We start from the raw sequence: 23,652 nt of genomic DNA on the forward strand, positions 1-23,652 counted from the left end.
TCGTGCGACGCAGATTAAATGTACTTCATGTAAAATTCAACGCGACCCGCGCGCGCGCGCCAACGGCTCCGAGCCACTTTCGTTTTTTAAAAACTTCCACGCACCGTACCTTCCCCCTCCTCCTTTCAGCCCCCCTCCCCCTCTCCCCAGCGCGGCACGAAATTCGCAGCAGACCGATCAACAAAGTGCACACAACTTCGTTTCCGTCACTCGAAGAAATTAGCTCGAGTCGTGATTTGTGCAAAAAATCCAAATCTGAATCCAAAGAGGAGTCAGATTATCGTTTTTTGGGTAATTCGCAAAGGAAAAGTGATATCGAGGGATCAGGAGATCATTCTACTTTGTTCTAAGAGTTAATTCGATCCTTCGTTTCCTTATCGAGTCCCCCCTCTTCTCCCCATTTCACGAAAATTTTCATAAAAGATTCTTCCAAAGGGATAAAGAACTCGATGAAAATTATCGAGGGGAGGGAAGTACATTAGCGGCGATACACCGGCCAAAAGCGATCAAGAGGAGCAATTCGGAAGAAGTTCACGAAAGACTGTTACTATCCTTGGCCGATCATCTTGTTCATCTCTCTCTCTCTACTATCCCTTATTGCCCATCATCGAGTCGTGAAACGAGAACCATTGAAAAAAAAGAAGAAAGAAAATCGTGGACGACGAACTTCCCTAAATTTCCACCAGATCCATCGATATCCACGTCGTCTACATCGTAATGCCACCACGTGGGACGACGACGCTTCTTTCACGAGCATCGGCCCGTCCGGTTCTTTTCGGTCCCGCTAAATACCGCAGCATCGCGAAATTAAAATATTGATCGAACGGCGTCGCGAGGGAGAATACGAATTGCGGTGGAGAGACGAGAAAAAGCCGGCGGATGTTAGCGGTGCACCAAAGGGGGTTGGCAGGGGGTTTGGTTGGTGGCGAAGGCCGCCACCGGGGAGAGGAATAGAAAAAGAGAGAGGAAAAAAAAAGGACCAGAAGGGAAAAGATTGCGGTCCGGCCGAAAATTCGAATGTCAATGACTCGTCGAACCGAGCCGACGCGGCAACCTCGCTCGATATCCGGGGTTCACCGACTTCTCTTCCGCTTTTTCTCTTCTTCTCTCTCTCTCTCTTTTATTCTCTTTTTTCCGTTTATTCGATGTTTCTTTTTTTCTGCCTTTTTCTTTTTCATCTTCCTCCCTCTTAATTGAACTTCCGGTTGGAGGGGATCGAAGGGGACCGGGGGTCGATTGGCCGGATGTGTTTCTCTTTGGACCATCTGGAGAAGGTCGTAGATACGACGGTTTATTGGGATTTTATTGGTGTACCTCACCACGATCGCTACGGATCGGGATATCAGTTTTGAGAAGTCTCGGAGAAGTTGAATTGGATGATTTGTCTTCAACTTTTAAGGATTTTTCGCACATCTTGATGTTAAGCTGAACGTTGCTGGATTTTGAGGTTAGGTGTCGACGGTCGTCGAGATATTTAACTTCACGAAAGTAACTCGACTTACTTAGAAAGGACTCGTAAACCGATCTGTGACTTCGACGGAACGTAAATCTAGATAAGTTAAACACAAGCTTTGTTTGAAACTGCCAGATAGGAAACCTACCGCGTAAAAGAAATAAAAAAAATCCTTCGATGTTATTCTAAATCTCGACGCTTTGTTTCAAAGAAAGAAAACAAGCTGAAACTAGAGTATAAAAATTCAAAGAAATTAACTACTTCGATACACGTACTTACTAGTTCAACTTAAATCTCTAAAAATCCCTAGAAGAGTCCCTATCCTATTAAAATTAAAAAAAAATAAAATAAAATTAAAAATAATAATAAATCCGATACAAAATGTTAAAAAATTAATTTCACAATCTGTTTACAATATTTTATTAAAGTTTGACAAATTATCGAAAATTGATCGAGCATCGAAACGTTCCGTGATTCACAAACACGGATCGTTAATGCCCGTGGTCCCGCGCTAAATGGTTCTATTAATAAAGAGTACCGAGACGCAGGACGATTGAGAGCTACTGGCTTTGAGGCTGAGCGATAGCACGCGTCACGAGGACGTTTCTGCGCCAGAAATAGGCCGGAACCTCATTATTTTTATTCTTAACCATGAAATTAGCAGCACACCTCCGTGCCTATGACGGTTTCGTGCAAACGTACGCTGACATTCGCCGATGAAAATCCCGCCCAGAACTTTTATCACATTTCTCGCCGGTATATCGATTCATTATCGCGTGTGCACCTCTGTGTACCGTTTTCGCCGACGACTGGCACGTTTTAAACGGCCGAATTTTCGTCGTAAACCGGGAACGAGACAATTTAAACGCTTCTAAATATCCGCTCTTAATTTGACGTTTCAAATTGTCAGGTTGGTAACAAATCCTTGATGATTTAGCAGAGCCACCTCACGTGTTCCTTCTAATAACTTTTAATTTGTGCGAACTTGCAGCTTTCGTTATAGAAATGTAATGACTAAATAGAATTTATTCTATGTCTATCGTAAAAAATATCACTGTAAATATCATTGAACGATCGAGTATTTTATTTAGTTATTACGAACACGGATTTTAATGAAGAATAAAAAAGTGATAACGAATTCTAAAAGCACGTAATCAAAACATTCTAAACGTAAACACGACGAAATTACCGCCAGCAATACTACGCCTAATTCACAAGCCTGTACCATTAGAAAATAAACATTGAAATAATGCGCAATAGTAATTATATAATAACGTAATATCAAAAACTGAAAATTAAATGAAATTCGATGTCATCTCGATACTGACAAATTTATCGTTAGAAATTAAGATTTCGATACGAAGCTATTGAGGTTAGGAATCTAAAATTCGACATCGATTCGAAGATTGTATCCACAGAAATGTAAAATTCGATATTCGTTAGAAAATTATCAAGATGAAAATCTAAAATTCGATATCGATTCGAAGATAATAAGATTAGAAATGTAAAGTTTTATTCGTTGAAAAATATATCGATCTAATGACGCGCGACGTCAACTCACGACTTCGCGAACGCTGTACCACGATAAAACAAATAACGGAAAGTTAAAAAATCACTCACCTGAAGCTCCTCCTTGCACTGCCGTTCCTCTTCGAGACTCATCCGTTTTTCGTGCTTCTTGTAGTAACGCCTCTTGGCGGCTTGTAGGTTGAACCACGTGTACGAGAAAGACTTCACGAATGGTAGAAGGGCCTCAATGAATGGATGGAACTCATCCTGCGTGCACAAACGATCACAAACTGATTAGCGACACGTTTAACCGGCTTTGTTTTCGTCTGTCGAGAACGAGGGATATCCACGAATCGTCGTCGTCCCATCCCATACGAGTCCCAAAGGAATACAAACAGCACCGATGTTTACCGTGCACGCGCTCCATTCGGAAAGAGCAACGGCGAGTCGAATTCGAACGAGGACGCGACAAAGATAATAGCTGATTGGTCGTTCGAACTCTGCATAGACGCGCCATTTTCGAAGTTTTATTCGAAGTTTTATTTGTTGAAACTTGTAATAAAAAATCGAAAAACAACAAAATGGTAAATATTTGGTTCATAATTATACATTTTTTAAATATTTTCTTTTTTTTTAAAATTACCTAAAAATTAATTGTGCCTGGAAATTGATATGATCGAATAGAGTTCGAACGAAGACACGACGAAAACGAAAGCTGATTGGTCGTTCGAATTCTGTCTATTAGGCGCGCTATTTTCAAAGCTTCGTTTTTCAAAGATTCGTAATAAAAATTTAAACTTCTTTACAGAACAAATTAAAAAATTAGTTTGTATTTGAAAATCTCAAGGTTAGTTTCACAAAAAGAATATTCTCTCGTTCTCGTAAATATAACGCTTCTTCAATTTGTTACTTCTCGTATATCATGCAAGGATTGTGCGAGTGTCTCGATTAATTTTCATGCAATAGGATACGCAATGAAATCAAAAATTTTTTCTTTTCCTAATAAACTCCTATAAAAAAAAACATCACTTATTTTAACAAAAAAACAAAACAAAATTTTTCAATGAATCGGAATGGGCAAATTATTCGAATTATCCCAGCCCGGACCAAAGAGATAAGAAAAACGAAAAATCGATCGCCCTCGGACATCCTCGGGAAATCGGCCTCTTATCGCGACTTCGAACGGTTCCGGAGTCGAGACGTGGTCGAATCTCCGTTTCCGGTTCACGGGGCGACGAGAAAAATGGAGGGGAGGGGGGGAGAGGGAAGGGATCGATTATTGGTCCCTTTGTCAGGCAAATGCGATCTCTCGTATAGACTCGATTCACGCTTCAAGGGGATGTAAACATCGTTCCACGGTGAACGATGAATTTTTCGCCCCGACTTCTCTCGCCCCGAGAGAGATGAGAACTCTCTTGCCCGATCGGAATATTTGTCTACGGAACAATATGGCGTAGCTCCGATCTCGTCCTCCTCGTCCATTCTTCTACGTATTCTTCTTTCAACGTGTGTGGAAGGATGATGAAAAAAAAAAAAAAAAAAATAGTATCGAACGTATTTTGCGCATATTTTGCCCGGTAGAGAAACGCTAATGATCGAGAAATATAAAATATTCGAGGGAAGTTCTTTCAAAGGCAGGATTCAATTCTTTCGAGAAAGAGAAAAATAAAAAAACTTCTATCTCTATCTCTCTCTCTCTCGAGACGAGAACTCGCTCGAAATGAAATTTATTTCGATGATGAGATTGGCTAAAACTAAAAATCTAAAATTATTGTCCCATCCCACGAAAATTCCATAGATAGTGAATCTAGGAATCGAAAGGGAGGGGCGTTGACGAAAAAGAAAAAAGAAAAAAAAAAGGAGGGGTGAAAAGGTGAAAAGGGAAGAGGCTGGCCTCTTGTTTCACAAGCGTCAAACGACACGAACCATCGAGTATTCGCAAGCACTGCGGCTGCTGTGGCACACTACCGTCTGTCTGTCCCTCCTGCCGTCCGGCTGTCAGAAGCACCGATTCTCGCAGTAACAACCGTCAGGCTCGTAATACTCCTCCGCCACCCTATCGCAGATTGATCGTGGCCTCATCTGCACCACACTCTCTCTCTCTCCTCGACACCCCTTCTCCCTCCCTCCCTCCCTCCCAGGACCAGGACTAGGAGGAATCGACCACAACGGTCGATTTAAATCTTCGCTAAATCCTCTTTCCTCGCCTCCTCTCGAATTCTTCTCACGAGACTTTCAGTTTCTTCTCCTTCTTCTCCTTTCTTTTTTTTCTCTTTTTTATCTCGGAAAGGTTAGTAAGTCTCTTCCTGGTTACGTCTCGTTAGCATGCTCGAGCAAGCAGAGAGAGGTAAAGGGTTTCTCCTTCGTTGTCTGCGTTCTCTCGAGGATTTATTGGCTTCCTCGGGGAGGAGGGGGAGAGAGGAGAGGGGAGAGAGAGAGAGAGAGAGAGAGACTCCGGCGGGTCTGCCCGGCGAATCTTCGATCCTCGGATGGGTTGTTTCTGCCGAGGGAAAACGGACCACGATTTTGTGTCGGTGGCTGGGAAATGATTTCGAGCTACGACCTCGAGAAACGATCGAAGGTGGCTGTTCCGAATGAGAAATTCGATCGTGGCCAAAATTTTAATCGAGTCAGTTGGTCGGACGTCGGTTGAGAATAAAATGTTACTTCGACGAGTAATTTATTATTCAAAGCGTCGTGTAATCAAGTAATTAACCGTAGGCTCGAACGAGGAAAAGCGGTCAAAGTCCGTACTGGTTCCGAATAAACGTTTATTATTCGTTTATTAACGTTTATTTCTGAATGATAAATCTTATCCCGAAAAAAAGAAACTTAATCTAAGACTCTGATCGTTACTGACCTCGAATTCTGGAAATACTTTAATAATCAATTGTTGTGGATGAATTTATTTTAATCCTTGTAAATTTTTCCTCATCATTTTTGCACGAAACGGTCAAAGAAAAATCTATAGAAAAGCTTAATTATATATTTTTCGCGTATTTATGCATTCGATGTGCCATAAATATACAGACAAATCAATTCGTGAAAAAAGAGTTTATCTTTTATAAATTTTTTTTTTTTTATTCCTATCGAATCGTCTTCGACTTTTCGCACCAAACGCTCGTAGAAAAATCTACGGATGGAGATTTTTCGCTCGCCCGCTTTGTCACCGAATCTCGGCTGGCCGCGCTCTCTCGCGTCTATCTATACGACACTCCGTTATTTTCGGCGACGAACGAAAATCAAAGGCATTAAGGAGGCGCACAGTGACGCCTGAACGCGTCGTCATCGCGGAAAAGACCAGGGGAGGGCAAGGACGAAGGGGAGGTCGACGCGCGATCCGCCCGGGTTTCTCGGGGGTTGATGAACCGAACGATCCTGCTCCACGAGAAACGAGATTTAACTGTCGAAAAAATCAATGCTTCGAAATCAATCCGTGGATACTTTGATTTAAAGAAATTTTATTTCAAGATTCGTAGAATGATTCGCCGAGATACTGATTAAATTAAAACGAAGAGAAGAATTCAAAATTGTGTTAAGATGATGGATCGTTAATTTTCAAAGATCGAGAATTTTTTTTCTATCTATCTTACCGAAGAGAAATTTAAAATTGATTTGAAACTGGATTTCGATAAATTATTATATGTTTTTTAAATATTTATCGAGTTTGAACAAATGTTTTTTTTCTATTTAAATTCTGGATTTTTATACAACGAGTTTCGAAAGTTAGAGAGCTCTGCCGAGTGCACGTGTCGCGGGAAACTTCTATTTGCAAGACGAGTTTTGGTGCGTAGTTGTCGGTAATAAATCGACGCGGATTCTGCGCGGTTGCGCTTGTTTATCGCGACGAGTCGACGTAGAATACGTTTATTCTGCGATTTCTGGCCACGTCAACGTTGGTGAAAAGAAAATAAAAAAGAGAGAACAGAAAGAATTAAAAAAAAAAAAAAAAAAAAGAATCATCCGTTCAAAAAGAAGAAAACGAAAAGAAAATCGATTAAACGATCGATATAATCCTAACACCTAACCTAATTATATCCAAAATAACGTTTAAAGAGTCGATTTCGAGATTGTACTATCAATTACGTCACTACGCGATTGCACTATCGTTTCAACTCTGTCCATATTAAAATAAGCCACGATCGAATCGAAACGAAAAAAATTTCGAAAATAACATACCAAAAAATATCCTTTTTAAAATCCAAATGTCTCGAAAGCCACCGACGCTCGTCCAATCTCCCAAATACTTACTGGAAAAAAATCTTGATAAAATAAACGTTGCCAACCACCTCGAGAACGAACGATCCCACCTCTTAACAACTAAAACGATCGACACGTTATATTCCAGCTAGCACACGATCAGCTGATCCTCCTCCAAGGAGCCAATCAGTCTGCATCCGATCACCGAGACGCGTTTCTCCTCCCACCGTGATGGTCGATCGTTTCACCGAGTCGATCGCTCGAACGACACTGATCCACTCTGGTCGCTTGCCAATCCACTGTACCCTTCTCGATCCACTATCGATATCGAACCTTTCGATCCAACGATCGATTTTATACAACGATTTTATATCACGATTTTATACCACGTATACGACTAGAAAATTTATCCACCCGTTTTTTGCTTATTCTTAACAATAATTTTTTCAACGAGGCAGAAAATGGCCGAAAATGGCGATGGTGAGAGAACGAAGACGCGTCGGAACGAAGAATGGTCGGTGAATTACGCTTGATCGCGAATCAACCGTGCAAGAAGGAGCACGTCGACGCCGGAACGACGGGTACGACGTCGGTCGTCGCGACGACACTGAGACGCCGGTCGTCGAGACGCGCGTATCTAGACGCGCGCCGAAGGCACCGCGCGGCGGCCAGGTACGGCACCCCAAACAGTTATTAATAGCCTCTGTCCTAGCTTACTAGATTTGCCCTCGAACCGACGCAACTTCCCCTCTCCCCACCCACCGAAAGCTCCACACCCCTCCCCATGCTCTGTCGCTCTGCCCTCTCCCGCGACGCGTCCCTCCCTCCAATCCCGCTCTCTCGCTTCGTGGATCGCTATTCCTCTCCCTTTCTATCCTTCGTTTCGATCGTACAGTTCGATTGGTATACTTTTATCGTTTGATTCGATTGATCGAAATGAAAGATCTTTCTTTTTTTCTTATCTCGACGAGAGATGCTCGATTTTACGCACGATTTGGTTATATAGTTTTTCTATAGATTTTAGTGAAGAGCACTTAACCTATCTTTAACTTAGTTTGGCGTGAATGAAGTTACGAGAAATTTAACCTCTTCGAGGGACACTATAAGCATCGGAAGACATCTCTTATATATACCTAATAGTTTCAAAGTAGTGATTGTCGAGTAAAATGGAATATTATCGAGTGTTTCGAGTTTTTAATTTTTTTTCTTTCTCTTTACTTTTACTTTTTTAATTTTAATTTGATTTGAAGAAACTAAACATATGTGCAGTGTGGTTAAAACGGTGGAATTAGAAGATACAACTTTTCATGGACAATCAAAAGCAAGATTTAAAATTTTATAGGGATCCATTGTAAAATGGATAATATTAATAAAACGACGGATGATGAATAGTAACTTTGGACACTTCGTTCGGAAAAATTCTCGCCGTCGTAGAAATTGATGGAAAATTTGAACACGTTCTATCGTTACGGGAAGAGGAGAGATTTATGGTAAATTTCGAAGGGAACTGTCATTGTTCGATCGTCGAGGGTAAAATTTACACTGCGACAGGAGGCGGTGGTGCCTAACAAGGGACGTCCCGCGGGACGATCGGCAAATTGCGCGAAACTCGAGGAAGAAGGCCGGGTAAAATTGATTCTTGCCACGTTCCAATTCCCCGCGGAGCCTCCTGCCCTAGCCACCGCCGCTTTCCGCGTCAATAAACCCGCGAAAAAACAATGGAACTGATTTTTCGAAGCGCTAAAAATAGTGGCGCATCGGCCCGCCTCGATTCCGTGGAAATTCCATTCTAAATCTTCCCAAAGAAAGACTTCGTACTATCCCCGAACTGTCGAATCGAGATACCAAAAGCGGGCGAAAAATTCTTCGAGTCTCTTCGAATGTTTTAAAATTGATCCATGAAATGTTAAGAAGACATACAAAAGCCTTAAAATTCGATCTCGTCTTTCCAATTTAAAATGCCTAAACCTATTTGAAAGAAGAATGAAACCCATTTTATTTCTTTCAAAGACCGTCTTCTATCTAGATATCCAAAAGATTTAAAAAATTTAAATCCTATTATCAGAAGATTGCTGAAAGATGTTGAAAATTTCAATCACTCGCTCAAGAATTGAATTCAACTTCTACTACTTCCTACCCTCGAAACCGTTTCTTCGTCTTAATTCACGAATCGAAGCGAAACACGTCGTCCATGTTTGTAATACTAAACCATTATAAATCCTTCATTCTTGAGAGCATTTATCCCTACACTCTCATAACCTAGCGCAAAACTCTATCAACTTCCACCATTCCTCCAAGGAATACATTCCAATGAGCGATTCACACTTCCAAAAGCAATATTCCCTCGAAATATCGAGGTAAGGAGGGATCGAAGGTCCGCAGTAAGAAGCGAACGTCGCACGCTGCGTGTTGTCGCTGGTCCGCGTGGCTTGTAAGGAAGAAGAAGTAGAAGAGGAAGAATGGGAAAAGACGAGCGGAGGCGATCGATAGCCAAACTCCTCGCTTCTACGTAAGATAGACACTGACATGGATTTCCTTCTTTATTCTTCTTTGTTTTTTTCTTTTTCTTCTTTTATTTTTTTTTCTTTCATTTTCTTCCTTTTTCCAGAATAGATAAGGAGACACGTTATATGCATAGACTCTGGCTCGCTTTCGCGATTCCTGATACTGGAAACTGCCGCTTGCAACGAATAGCTGATATCTGCACGAGATAAGACGAATTGCCTGGAAGCCGGTAGTAAAACGGAAAGAGGACAACCCTTTGACTAGCGGAACTGGTTGTTGTCGGATGGGAATCTCCTTTGGCCTTTGAGGTTGCTGGACAAGTTGGATTCACAGGTGCTTAGAAGTGGAAAGGGATGAAGAACTGGTTAAGGGTTTTGAAGATTGTTTTGTTTATGTGAGAAGCTTTAAAAGTTGGTTCAATTGCTTAGAAATGGTTGATGGCCTTAAAAGTTACATGAGAATCTTCTTTGATTTTCAAAGTTATTGGATAAATTAGATGGAAAGGAATGAAGAAATAAGATTTTTGTTCATGTGGTTTATCCATTAATTTCTATTAGGAATTATATTAGGAATATATTAATTATTGGTTAAAAATTATATTTGAAAATCTTCCTCTTAAGATTATTGGTTTAAAAATTGGATTCATAAGAATTTAAAGATGGAAAGGAATGAAGAAACAGTTAAGAATTTTGGAAATAGTTTTGTTTAATGGTTAGATTGCTTAGTAAAGATAATCTTTAAATGTTTATATCTCAAGTAGTTTAGTTATAATTAAATGATTTTAAAAATTATAAGAATCTTCTATGATTTTTGAAGTTATTAAATAAGTTGGATTCATATAATATCTAAAGAATGAAAAAATAATTAAGGATTTTGGAAATGGTTTTGATTTTGTTGTTTAATGATGAGTTTTAAAAATTTATCTTTCAAATGATATAGCTAAACATATTTAAATGTTACACATAAGAATCTTTTTTAGGTTTTTAGGTTTTGATTATTGTACAAATTAGAATCAGAGATAATTAAGGAGGATAAAATAATAAAGAAATGATTAAGACTTTTGTTAAATAATTAAATTGCTTGATAGTGAATTTAAAAAATCCTTCAACTAATGAAATCTTGTTTGGTTTTTGAGGTTATTGGACAAGTTGGATTCACAGGTGCCTAGAAGTGGAGAGGAATAAAGAGATGGTTAAGGATTTTGGAAGTGGTTTTGTTACAAGATTAGGTTGCTAGTAGTGAGCTTAAGGATTTATCCCTCAACTGGTTAAGACATAGGTAACTTAAATACTATATTTGAGAATCTTTTTTGGCTTTTAAGATTGTTGGATAAATTAAATTCACGATGATAGTGATTAAAAAGTAAAAAAAAAAATGATAAAAACGAAAAAAATTTCTGTATCGCAGAAAAATTCATTTCATCATAATCCACAACAAAGTATCAATGAAAATCCATATTTACGATAAGAAAACCAACGATTTTACTTTATCACGATGAAATTGCAATACACTCATTTAAAGATATATTCCAGTCACGAAAGCCACTTATATTCTCATTCATGAATCATGAAACATTTGCCATGTTCAAATAAATCATTTTTCAAGATAAGAAAGAGAGATTTCTCTATATACAATACGAAAGATCATCTTATTTTCATTTATCTCAATGTAATTTTATTTTAAATCTATCGAATCATTTACGAATAATTCAAGTTTATAAGTCGAAAATCAAAGCATGAGATACTTTTCAATTTTATAACCTAAATTTCCATGTTTACAATATTAATTTACGTTCATTGCGATATAAAGAAAAATACCTTCATTGTATTGATTTTAAACTAATTAATTAATAATCAATTGATAAAATTATATATAAATTCATTACTCTTCTATAATTATTTTATTCAATAAATAATTACTAAAGATAAAAATTTAGAAATATTTATTATGTAATATATTACAGTCTTAAATTATAATAGAATTTTTGAACAATAAAACGAATAAATATTCAAAGATAATAAAATCCTTCAAATTTAATGAATCTCAAATATTTTTTACAAACACTTAGTGTTTATTTTCTGTCATAAGAAGAATCCTATTACAATCCAAGCCTAAATAAATCAATTTATTCCTTCGATCAAAACAATTTAATTATAAAACGAATACCATGCAAATCTGATCGTTTTCAATCCTGAACCTTTCGTTTCGATGATCAAAAATTACAATTCGAACAAAAATTTTAACAAATCGCCTCTACCTATCTCCTTCTCCCCCCTCCCTCCTAATTTATCCCCACCATAGACACTTCTCCCGAGCGAATATCGCGATACTGGAAGGAAACTGAGCGTTCGTCACGTGGGTTTCCTTCCTAGCTGTTCCTATCGAGGAGTCGCGGGGGTTGATGCACGCGGCCGACGTATCGGAACGCGCCACCAACCAGAGCAAATATCAGCGGCCCCGGGCGCTAATGACTGTTCTAAGTTTGCTGGAGACGAGCACGCGGACAACGAACCTTCTCCTGGCTATATCCACGCGACATTTCACCGCCTAAGTGGGCTACGAGATTCCGATTGTCGCCTCGAAAGGGTTCTCGAAACTTCTCTCGTCTCGGCTCGAACTCGCTTCTCCAACGCTTTGACAATTAGGGGAAATTAGGGGAAAAAGTAGTCGATACGTGCGCACGATTTCGATAATGCAAAATTTTGTTTATCTCTTCAAATTTCATCCATTAATATATTCGACAGGCAGATACTTTCGAATCTATAATAGATTAAACTTTCGATCGTGAGATTTAAAAAATTATTCAATCGTATGACATTTCTCTCTTCACTTTAAATAAGTCTAATAGTTTAAAAAAAAAGAAAAAACGATTCCAACATCACTCGACATCACTTGGAAAGTGAAAAAACGCTAATAAATATCGATCTCAAGTTACTCTCATCCCTTTCCTCTACACCATCAAACCTTTTCAAACTGTTATCCTTACTTTCAATCATCACAAAATATCCAAATTCCCGTGGAAGAATACGAGGAAAGGAGGAGTGTGATCTCTCGCTATCATCCCCTTCCCCTATCACTCTCTCTTCTCTCGTTCTTTTGGCCAAAAAGAAAACCAAAGAGATCAGGATCGAAACGTACATGAACATAATCGGTGGTCGATGAGTGGCGCGGCGCGTCGTGTGAAGCGTATAAAAGCAATCTGCGAATCTAAATATAAAAAAAATCGGCGTGGACAGTTTTGAACGTGTGACGCAGCGTGCGGGCCGCCGTTACGTAACGAACCGTTGATTATCGGCTATATATAAATAGGCGTTTCCTTACATAATTAACCATCGTTCCCGCGCCACGCAAAACGAAAGCCCGCATTGCTGAAAATCAGCTGACGCGTGTCAACTCGCAGAGAGAGAGAGAGAGAGAGAGATACGGGAGAAGATACGAGGAAAGGCGTGCGCGCTGTCTGTGCACGTAGGGACGAAGTTATTAAGTCACGCGTCGCGGCTCCTTTCTACTTTCTTCTCTTTCGCAAAATCTCTACCCGCGAGGATCGAAGTATTGTAAAGTCTTTCACATACTGCGTTTCGCTTTTTTTTCATCTTTTGAATGGTCGCGTTTGAAAGTGTTTGAAGGTGTTTGAAGGCGTTTGAAGATGTTTGAGGGTGTTTGAGGATGCGGCTACCTTCTTATCTTTCTTTTAGATTGCGAGTTTTGAGTTGATATTTTCTAAGATTCGTCTTCTCATTTTTCCTTTTCGGATCGGTTTGAGAGATTTGGGAATGTTTGAGAATGTTTGCGTTTTGATGATATTTTGAACGGTTTCTCTTGTTTTGCGAATCCTGCTTCTGAGAACGAATATTTTTCTTTGTCGAGTTGAAGTTTTTCAGAACAACTGAGAATCGTCTTTTTGAGAAATTATTTATATACGTCGTGGTATTTTTGTTTTATTTTTCGTGAGAGAGAGAGAGAGAGAGAGAGAAAGGGAAGAAGGAAGAAAAAGAAAAGAAAGAAAATGTTTTTGGAAGAAATGAGATTCTCGATCTCCTCAGGAATAATCGGAGGAAACGATTACATAATTTTCGGGCTCTAGCTCTCACAGATTCTAGGACAGATTCGCCACACGTTTTCCCGTGTTTGATGAAAGAAGAAATATCCGTTCTATTTGATGAAACGTAAATCCACGATGCACAATTCGACGGATGAATCACAGACTCGACGAGTTTCCGCGAAAAGAGCCGGGATCGCGAACTTTCCAAACAAAACACTCGTGTTTACGTCTCTTTGGGAGCGATCGGAAAAACGTAGATGGACGCACGCGAGTCCGCACGTGTTCTCTCATCTTTTCAATTCTCCCTCCCGATTCTCTCTTCTTCGTCAAATCGAAACGAGAAAAAGATTGTAAGATTATCGTCGATTATCATTTTCTAGAAAGAAGAATGTATTCGAAACGTCACATGAATTTTCCATAGAAAAAAAGAAGAAAAAGAAGAAGAAGAAGAAGAAGAAGAAAAGATAAACGACGACTCCAAAAGCACAACCTCATTTTTCAACTCCCAAAACAACTTCGAACCACTACCGAAAACTCCATCCATCCACTGCCAAGCAAACACCACTCCAACAAAAAACCACCCACGAATCCCCAAACGATCGCACCAAAGAACCCTTTAGAAGTCTTTACAAGCGTAAAAGCATGGCGCGTAGAACTTTAAGGACCAAAAAAGCATCAGCTTTGCACAGCGCGGGTCTCAAGCAGCGGCTCTAAGTCGAATCGTGAACCAGCCCTTCTCCCTTCCTAGCCAAAAAACCAAGAAAAAGCGGATTCAACTCGAAACTCGAAATCTTTACAATTTCGAAGCACTGTTTATTGTTAATTAACTCCTTAACTTAGTAACTCCAATCTTTGCAAAAAAAAACAAAACAAAACAAAAAACAAACATAAACATCTAAAAAAAAAAAAAAAAAAAGAAGAAGAAATAACTCGATTTTTGCTTGTCGAAGGCACACCTGTCCTACGGAAGGGGCCTGCAGGTAAGTCGAGACATCCGGTTCCACCATGCAGCTCCTCAGTGTATCCGGGATGAACATGAGTAGCTGAGACGTCGGCCGCGGTACAGGCTGAAGCCGGCTGCGCTCCTCCAGCGAGCCTGTGCTCGCCAGTAGCGTCGTCCCGACGCCGCGCGACGCCGACGAACGCCGCCGTGGGACGGTGCTCCAGCTGGTCGGCCACCCGCTCTCCGGCGGATAATACGTGGTACGGACCTGCTTCCCTCTTCCCCGACTACACAACAACAATTGTATTCCACTCTCCGCCGAGCCAAGGAGCAACGGTCAACGTATTATCCCTCGACCGAAGACTCCAAGATATCCTCGAGTCCCTCTTTGAAGGAAGGTTGGAGAAACCAGGGGCGAACGGTTGTCTCTCCCTCGATCTCCGGGCCGGAAATCGGCTGGAACGAGCCGTGTCCGCGTTCAGACACCCGGCACCGTGGTGCTCGAGGCAACCACCAGGCGTTTCTTTCAACCTCCGTTGATCGCGCGCGATCAAGCGACTGCTTCTACTCGAGCGATACTCTTTATCTTGTAACGAAGAACCGATGTTTTCGTTGTTATTATTATTATTATTATTGTTGTTGTTGTTGTTGTTGTCGCAGCGGTTGCAGTTTGCGTTGTCGCTTGTTGTCTGGCTGTTGTCGCTGAACCGTCGGCTGTCGGGTGGTGGTGGAACACCGCACCCAGGCACACGCATCCTATCTAACCACGCGAGCCACAACTCCTAACTCTCGACTTTAGGCCCTCTCTGTATACTCTCTCGTGGCACGCAAGACACGGGGCTCGCTCGTCCTATCTCTCTCGCTCTCGCTCACTCGAGCTGTCCTTCTATCCCTCTATCCCCCCTTCCGCCCGTTCCCCCCACCCGCCCACTCTTTTTATCCTCCTCACTCGTCCGCCACTACGATATCCTCTCCCTTCCCTCTTTCTTTCTTTCTTCCTTCGCGAAGCCTCGTCTTCCTTTCTTTCTTTCTTTCTTTCTTTCTTCCTTTCCTTCCTTCGTTTAACTCCTCTCGCTTCTTTCCCCCCCCTATTCCTCTTCGCTTTCCCTACCTTTCTCGCGCCGCTCTCCCCCCTCCCCCCTTCCTTCGCCGTTCGCGAACAGGCCGGCTCTAACCCTTACGGAACGTCTCTCTCCTCCTCCTCTCACTCTTCCTCTCGTTTCTTCCTCTCTCCTCCGATTCCTCTCTTATTCCATCTCCCTCGAGGGGTTGCGAATTTGATTCTACGATATATATTTCCGTAACGATCCAGCTTTATATATATATATATGTGTATATATATTTTCGATAATATCGTTAATTTTTTTTTCTTTCTTTCTTTCTTTTAATCGGACACAAGTTTTTTTAGAAAAGTACGAGGAAGAAAAGAAGAATCCTCTCCCTCTGTTCGAGCGTGGACCGAGGAGCGCGACAACGAGGATCACGGACGAGGAGGACGACGTGCACACACACACGGACACGGGCGATCCTCTCTCTCTCGGCTCTCCCAGTAGCTTCTCTTCCCGTACGGGAGGACGCCAGGCCCCAGACTACGCCGACTCCGAGCCACCGGCGCTGCGTCGGCGTCGGCGTCGGCGTAAAAAGCGACGGCTCGGGCGCAAGCCCGCCGCGGGAGCGCGCCGCGACGCGCCGCGAGGACGCCTCGACGCGTCCGGACGCGGCCGGACGCCCAGGGGTGGGGAGAGGCGACCAGCGACGAGGAGGAGTGCCCTTGGTTGGATAGAGATCGTGGAGAGAAAGAGGTGGGGAGATAGAGAAGGAGAGGGAACAGCTGATTTTGCTATGGGAGGGGGGATGGGAGAGAGGAGGAGGATAGAAGAAAAAAGAATTAGAGCGCGAGCTGATAAATAGAAAGGGAGAATCGGAGAGGAGGGAGAGAGGAGAAAGGTTGCGTTTATGGATGAGGTTTTTGGGTTGGAGATGAAGAAGATGGAGGAGAAATGAACCCTTTGCGGTGTTTGTGTTTGGAGACTCGGAATCAAAATTTTCAAACGATTGTATAAAGAGAATTAATGTAATGAAGAATAAAATTACTTCGATAATTTATTATTCGAAATGGAATAGCTATAGTGCCAAAGATTATATGAAAATCAGTTATAACAGGTGCGAATAAATGTTATTCTAGCATTTTAAATAATGTTATTACTTGAAGTAATCTTGTTCGAAATTTTAACTGTTACTTTTTCAGCGAACTACGTTTGAGGAAGCTGGTAGAGGGATTGCAAGTGGAACGAGATTAACTGGTTGGACAGTGGTGATGAAATATTTGAGGGAGAAAGTAGTGGGGATAGTTTAAGTGGAGTAAGCAAGTGTATAGTAGATCTGTAGTAGAATTAAAGCAAATTGATTGGCCGAAAGGAATTTGCACGTTTAACGTGCAAAGAAAGAGGTAGATAAATTCTAATTAGAATACGTTTATCTAGTTAAGTGACTTATGGTTGAACAAGTGTAAATTATATTCGAGATAGAATGGATTAAAGATTTAGCAAAGAAACTCGCGTGGAATAATTTTAATTGGAATAATCTTAGTTCAGAAGTCGGATTAAAACAGAGTTTCCAAACTGCTTAAAAACATTTAGGGAAGATAGGAGAACGGCGTTAAGTAGAACGAGTCTATCAAGTCTGATCACTGAATCTTTGTAACAGTATTTCGAAAGGACCACGAAAGAAACGAATACTAAAATATTCTTAAAAAAATCAATATACAACCTACTTTATTTTATCGATAATCTTAATCGGTTGATTAAACTCTTTTACATAATTGATCAAAACGAAGAAATAAATAGGACTGAGTCGAAAGAAAGAAAAAAAACAATACGTACGAGGATCTAGAGAACAGTAGATAAAGCTAGGAAGACCCGTAATTCGTAAGCCTCTATTTATCCGGCTCGCTTTCGTTTCTACCTGTTATTCTACCTCGACCCCCTTCTTCGCCAGCTATCTACAGCCACTGCTCCTCCTCAGCCAATCCTCTCTCTTTCTCTCTCTTTTTACACTGTATATTTTTGGGCGCTCGTTAGGAATTAGCGCTCGAAGGTCTCTTCTACTTATACTTTCTCCCCTTTCTCCACAGTGGAAAACGAGGGATGTTCGAGAGGATCAACGTCGACTAGAACTTCAGTTGCACCATGCAGGCGGAAACGACACCCCACGTAAAGCGGAAGTTTGTCAACAATCTTCCACCCCTGCCACTCCTAGACAATATAGCTAGGAATAGGCGGTAATCTCGAAATCACGAGCAACGGGAAACGAGATTACGTGCCCCCTTTAAAACTACCCAACGCAGGGGAAAAGTTCGTAACTAACCGAGAGACGACACGGCTTAAAAGTTTACACCCCCGCTACCGGAAAATTCGGAGACTGGAATCCCTCGTTCGCCGGCTTTTTGAAAAGATCGTTATTATAAGCTTTGGCTGGCTGAAAGATTCTCCATCTTTTTTTCTCTTCTAATATACGAAATTTTATCACTTTGAGAACTTTTAAAACTCTCCAGATTAATGATCTTTCTTAAATATTTGAAGACGTTCGGTGGTTCTTGTTGTTCTTCGTTTTCAATCTTGTTGAATATCACTCGTTCGATGCAAATTGTTAAACGTTAATACTTGAGAAACGTCGTCACTTTTTTGTAACGAAGGAAGAAAGAACCGTAGGAAAGGTCGCGATGCCTGCTGGCTGGAAAACTCGCGAACTGCTACTGGTGAATGGTATCGTTGAGCGAATGGTCACCATTGGGCCACCCTTCCCCGTAGAAAGAGGAGTAGCCATGAACGTGATGGATTCCACAGTTCGAAGGGGCCCGCGTTCCTTGTCCGCGGTGTTGCGAACTTCAAGGCGTTTTTCAAAGAATGGTAAAATATTTTTAAAAAGAAAACTATTTTGTTCAATTCAATAAAAAATTCTTAGAAACTTGATTAATTTTTTTCAATTAGAATATAATATGTGATACATATTAAAATACATCATTTGTATCTAAATTAAGTAGAAAAAGAAAAGAAATTTATGGTTAACATAATTATAAATATAATATTGTTAAAACTGAAAAATTTGTATGGGTTGACATTGAAACTTAAAAGTGTGATAAAAATTTATTTAGAATTAAAAAAATTACGATTAAAAATGAATGAAATAATGTATAATTGCACTTAAAAGTACCTGAAGTTGAAGGACCAATATTAAATGATAGGAGGACTTAACCTTCAGGATGCTTAAGGTACAGGGCCTAATTCATGTCCTGGCGATGATTCTTCTCGTTTATTTGTATTTACATTAGTATTAAATCAATATGGTTACAGTGATTCGTAAGATAAATAGAACTTTATAAATGCAAAAGGAATTGCACGCTTTACTCCTATACCACCTGTTTCAATTTCCTCTTTTTAGGGAAAAGAAACGCACGATTGCGAATATATTCGCGATTATCATACGAGGGGCTGCGCGTGCTGAATTTAATACCGTTATGGTACTTACATGTACATCAGCCTTGTTATTCGTTACACACACAGCTGAACAACAGCGATTAATCGAGAAATGTATTCGAATGAATTTTTTTCATGACTGGACAACAATGGGAATTGGCGTGTTTGGATTAAGGAGCGTTTAGAGTCAGTTTAAGAGATTAATCTGTTAAAATTTCATCTGGTTGCATATTAACCAGCTTGATTCATGGGCACTGTTATTTTTAGTGACCTGGCATTTGTGATTATTGCTATGTTGCTAACACATTGTGTCCATAAAGTTAAAACTGGAATAGAAAAAAATATTTTAGCAATTGTATTATATTTTTTTTATCTCACATTTATATCACGCGTACTAACCCTTTTTAAAAATTCTTCTGCACAAATGCGAGCTCTTGCATTCATGGATAATTTCATCTCACTGATCTCTCTGTCAATTTCTTCCATGAAATAAATCACAAAATCTACAATCTTGTGTTTGTACATTTGTTCTACATGGATGTTTGTAATTAAAAAACTAATATCATAACCCTGTGATAAATAAATATTATAAATATTAATTATTTCTTTCGCTTTTTCTTTTTTAATTTTAATTTAATAATATGATAAAATATTTACCTCTATTGGCTTTCTCCTGAGAATAATGAAGTGTTCTGCTCTCATCGTCATGAATCTTGTGAAATTATGACATAGAAGCTTTTCTAGGTCATCAGCCTGCTTCACAGCAATGCTTATTCTCATACTATTTATACTGGACTCAATCAATACTTTTTCTTTATCATTTCTGCTTATTAATATTGGTGTTAAAAGAAGTTCCTTACTAGCTCGTACTTCAACTTCTGGTTTATTGTGTTTCTCAACTATTTGAGAGGAGAAATTCTCCAAACACATAGCAGCAGTAAGTGTTCTTCTTACTGCTGCCAGATAAGGTTTCAGCGTTCCCGACTGTAACAAAAACATCAAAAATAAATAATTTAAAATATTATTATTATTATTAAGAAATTCGAATGTTATTATTAACACATAGTCCAAATTTAGGTTTTTCGTCAGTGAACATCATTTTGTCATCACTATAAAGTTATTATTTTAATTAATTAATCAGTAGTATATATCTACAATGGAGAAAAAAATATATTGAATATTTAACGAAAATTTGTTACGTGGATTTTCTATTTGACTGATAAAGGATTTTATCATTTCGAGGCACATAAGTTAGTATAACCTATTTCTCATATATCAAAAAAATAATACTTACCATCTTTCTTAGAAGCTATGAATAACTTGTATTTTGATCGAAATCAATCAATTTAAAAACGAAACACGTGAAAACATTACGTTCTGTTGGTTGGGCTGAAAAGGGGTTGGGTTCAGCCGGTTCAATTTCAACGGCGTGGGGCGTGTTCCGAAGTTCACTGATAAGGAAGACGACCCAGTTATTTGTGTCTCTTTTCAACACACGAATTCAGATTGCATCGAGCAAAGAATCTATCAACGAGTTTGACCGAATTTAGAACGCATCTTGTGGAAGAATCATCGCGATGTTTTTACACATACGTCTGCATTCCTGTAACGTGCGTAATTAAATGTGATAAATAATGACTATTGTGAAATTCTGTTCAACACAAACATTTAAATATTTTTACTAATAATCAAACAATTCAATTGTTCTTTTAATACGATTAGAGAATTAGAAAATTTTTTTATATTTTATTTTTTAATTACAACGTTTTTTTCACTTAGAATATTAACACAAAGTAGTAAATAACTGTGACTGATCCAATCACGTGACGATCTTATTTAAATCACTAGATTTCAAAAATAGAAACATTATTTATTCATAAAACTAAGATTTTAAAAATTGATGTTTTTATTAAAAGATTTGTTAATGACTGATAACTTTATATAACAAAAAAATTATGTTTTTCGTTAAATAAAAGAATTAAATTCCCAAATTGAATTTATTACGCTCTCTGGTGCAACTCATAGAAATCAACATCTCGATATTGTATATGATCACCAAATGCAGTGTGACGAAATTTTCATAATAAGATTAAACACATTGAATCATATGCACGATGGTTGTTTGTAAATACTATCTGCAAGGGAATTGTCGATTTGGACAGTATTGTCAATTTGATCACATAAATTTTGGTAAGAAATAAAAGCATTATTTATATTTTTCTGACATTAAAACGTTTGTTCTATAGTAGGGAATAATACCAAAGCTGATTCTTACAATGATGACGAATATTTGGCGTAAGTAAAATAAATTTGTTTGATAATAAATACGGAATATTCGATTAATTTTTATTTTAAAATTAAGGGTATTGGTCGCAAAAGAAATACTTATCGCGGAAAAAGGAGGACAATGGTTATTATCATGTTTTGCACCGATTAAAGAAAAACCATGCATTCCTGGCATGGAAGACTTGTCACCAGAAGAAGTACGATGGGAAATGTATAAAGCCCAAAGCTCTGGAATGGTAGAGCAAGCAGTTAGTATCACATATACATCTCTTTCTATTAAGATATTATTATGAGTTTTTTTAATATGTGCATATTTATATGTTTCTTTCAGAAAGTACATTTTCAACAATTATGTAGAGATATGAAAGCAAAAAGGGAAGCTTTTAAAAATCCTACCCGTGAAACATTAACTAAACTTGTATGTAAAATTATATAAGTAATTGATAAGTCTTTGTTATAATTCAAAATATTCTTTTTTTTTTTTTAGAAAGAAATTTTAGGAACAGGTCATAAAAATACTAGGAATGATAATACATCTGGAAAATCCTCCAGTTTTGCTTTTGCAACCCCTCAACTTGGACATCCAAGCAGTACTCCATCCTCTTCTGTATTTGGAAACAAAACATTTGGAAATCAAAACAATCCATTTAGTGGAGGTTTCACTTCTACCAGTAATACATCAATCTTTGGGAAAACAACCACAACTTCAAATCCTGTATTTGGTAGTACCCCAACTTTTAGCAGTAATTTAGGAATATTTGGTGGTGGTACCAGCACTAATTCGATATTTGGAATTACAAACACTTCTACATTTAATATAGGACAAAACACGCAGACTTTTGGCTCATCTGGTTCAATTTTCGGTGGCGGAGCTTCCCAGCCCGTTTTTGGGCAGCCCAGCATATTTGGAACATCCAATCAAGTGAACAATGTTTTCGCCAGGCAAACATCTCAGGCATCCACATCGGTATTCAATAGTGGAGCAACTTCTTCTTCCTCTCTATTCAATAGCACTTCCTCTCAATCTAATGCTTCTATATTCACTGGAGCTAAAACCTCTACTGCTAATCCGTTTGGCGGTTCCTCAAATTTACAGACTACCAACTCCATGTTTGGAGTTACTCCATCCTCAAGAACTTTTAGTTCGGGAATATTCTCACAATCTGAAACACCTGCTTTTGGAGGAGCACCAGTTTTTGGCGGTTCGGCAACCTTTGGAAATAATTCTGGTTCTATATTCGGCGAGAAACCGACATTTGGAAATTCTGGCGGTATATTTGGTGGATCAAATACTACAACACCCGCTTTTAGTACCGCACAACCTACAAATGCTTTTGGCACTTCTACACCTTCTGTGAACATGTTCGGAAATGCTCAGGGTACTACACCCGCCATTTCCACTTCTAGTGCATTACCATTTGGCATAACGCCTTCAACGACTACTAGTCCCTTTGCTACCGCGACCTCACAATTTGAAACAAATAATACGGCAGCTTTCTCAAAGCCTACATTCGGAATAACTACGGGAACTGCCAGTGAAACTTTTCCTACAGCAGCTACATCTTCTAGTACAACATTTGGTACTCTAAATACCGGAGTTACTTTCGGAACATCTAGTACCACTACTCCATTTACATCATCTACATTTGGTGATATGAACAATTCACCGTTTGGTTCCACAAATGTTACAAGTACAACTACAACCACGAATACGTTTACATCGCAACAAATTACTTCGCCATTTGGTACTTTCGCGCAAAGTCAAACTTCTAATAGCGTGACGGCCTCTACAAACGAACCATTTGGAAAACCGTCTTTCACTGCAACATTGACAGCAATTGTTATTGATGACAGTGTTTACTCATTAGATAATCAATTAACAGCTGAGGAAAAGAGTATGTTTTTGGCAGAGAAATTTAATTTCGGAAAAATTCCATTGAAACCACCTACAAAAGACATTAGGTAATGTAACAAAAAGGTTGGTTTAGGAGAATATGTGCTGTGATATTTGTTTCCTGTATTCATGTACAATTAAGATAGAAAGATTGCAAAGGATTGTAGTAATAAATAATATATATTTGCCAACAATGTTCCAATTTTTATAAGATTTAACGAAATGTTCGTTTAGCAAATGAATGCGAAAAATTAAACGACATTTCTAAATTGTAATGAAATATGTAATAAAATGTAGAATTTGCATCCTTATAATTCATTTGATAACTTAACATTTTTAATAATC

The 23,652-nt window shown here is 39.0% G+C and overlaps 4 protein-coding genes and 2 long non-coding RNA genes across 29 annotated transcripts in view; 3 read left to right on the forward strand and 3 right to left on the reverse strand.

Annotated features, from left to right (window-relative positions):
- LOC107995749 (nuclear factor 1 X-type) overlaps window positions 1-16,799 on the reverse strand; it is a 73,220-nt gene extending 56,421 nt beyond the window's left edge. For 11 of the 22 annotated variants that reach the window (XM_062082140.1, XM_062082144.1, XM_062082136.1 and 8 more), the window contains exons 1-3: window positions 7,214-7,960; window positions 4,889-5,462; window positions 3,074-3,229 (exon numbers count right to left, since the gene is read on the reverse strand). In XM_062082140.1, coding sequence (XP_061938124.1) covers window positions 3,074-3,229; window positions 4,889-4,891 — 159 coding nt within the window. In that variant the 5' untranslated portion in view covers window positions 4,892-5,462; window positions 7,214-7,960. Of the gene's footprint in view, window positions 1-3,073; window positions 3,230-4,888; window positions 5,463-7,213; window positions 7,961-14,665 lie in introns of those variants that run through there. The other 11 variants (XM_062082133.1, XM_062082143.1, XM_062082141.1 and 8 more) reach the window with 2 other exon arrangements.
- Window positions 8,020-14,595, forward strand: LOC107995765 (uncharacterized). The gene is made up of 2 exons (XR_009832022.1): window positions 8,020-9,671; window positions 9,771-14,595. It is a non-coding gene; the product is annotated as an uncharacterized LOC107995765 (long non-coding RNA).
- On the forward strand, window positions 16,674-18,623 carry LOC133667001 (uncharacterized). The gene is made up of 3 exons (XR_009832019.1): window positions 16,674-16,815; window positions 16,901-16,955; window positions 17,786-18,623. It is a non-coding gene; the product is annotated as an uncharacterized LOC133667001 (long non-coding RNA).
- A 321-nt stretch (window positions 18,624-18,944) lies between these two features.
- Window positions 18,945-20,564, reverse strand: LOC107995969 (actin-related protein 2/3 complex subunit 4). Of its 2 annotated transcripts, XM_028665793.2 has the most exons (4): window positions 20,422-20,564; window positions 19,785-20,111; window positions 19,527-19,697; window positions 18,945-19,453 (listed from the first exon to the last, which is right to left on the reverse strand). In XM_028665793.2, exons 1-4 carry the CDS (start codon window positions 20,422-20,424, stop codon window positions 19,448-19,450), a joined length of 507 nt encoding a protein of 168 aa, XP_028521594.1. In that variant the 5' UTR covers window positions 20,425-20,564; the 3' UTR covers window positions 18,945-19,447. The 2 variants fall into 2 exon arrangements, with proteins under 2 accessions (XP_028521594.1, XP_061938129.1); XM_062082145.1 differs by having other exon boundaries at window positions 18,945-19,697.
- Window positions 20,565-20,594: 30 nt separating this feature from the next.
- The window catches only part of LOC107995895 (putative mediator of RNA polymerase II transcription subunit 26), a 69,014-nt gene continuing 65,956 nt past the window's right edge, over window positions 20,595-23,652 (reverse strand). The window contains exon 9 of the mRNA XM_017053628.2: window positions 20,595-20,730. The gene's annotated coding sequence lies outside the window, so the exon portion shown is untranslated. The remainder of the gene's footprint in view (window positions 20,731-23,652) is intronic.
- Window positions 21,178-23,621, forward strand: LOC107995968 (nucleoporin NUP42-like). 2 transcript variants are annotated; one of them, XM_017053777.3, is made up of 6 exons: window positions 21,178-21,317; window positions 21,374-21,422; window positions 21,490-21,661; window positions 21,745-21,831; window positions 21,901-22,135; window positions 22,235-23,621. In XM_017053777.3, exons 1-6 carry the CDS (start codon window positions 21,242-21,244, stop codon window positions 23,377-23,379), a joined length of 1,764 nt encoding a protein of 587 aa, XP_016909266.1. In that variant the 5' UTR covers window positions 21,178-21,241; the 3' UTR covers window positions 23,380-23,621. The 2 variants fall into 2 exon arrangements, with proteins under 2 accessions (XP_016909266.1, XP_016909265.2); XM_017053776.3 differs by having other exon boundaries at window positions 21,901-23,621.

Source organism: Apis cerana, linkage group LG11, assembly GCF_029169275.1.
Source record: "Apis cerana isolate GH-2021 linkage group LG11, AcerK_1.0, whole genome shotgun sequence".
NCBI lineage: Eukaryota > Metazoa > Arthropoda > Insecta > Hymenoptera > Apidae > Apis > Apis cerana.

Bases quoted from the DNA above. Each gene is read 5' to 3' on its own strand.
- LOC107995969 (XM_062082145.1), bottom strand. The intron at 19,698-19,784 runs GTAAATATTTTA...TATTTATCACAG, and splicing joins TCAGGAGAAAGCCAATAGAG to GGTTATGATATTAGTTTTTT.
- LOC107995968 (XM_017053776.3), top strand. From the start codon at position 21,242: ATGGTTGTTTGTAAATACTATCTGCAAGGGAATTGTCGATTTGGACAG. The intron at 21,318-21,373 runs GTAAGAAATAAA...TTTGTTCTATAG, and splicing joins ATTTGATCACATAAATTTTG to TAGGGAATAATACCAAAGCT. The intron at 21,832-21,900 runs GTATGTAAAATT...TTTTTTTTTTAG, and splicing joins GTGAAACATTAACTAAACTT to AAAGAAATTTTAGGAACAGG.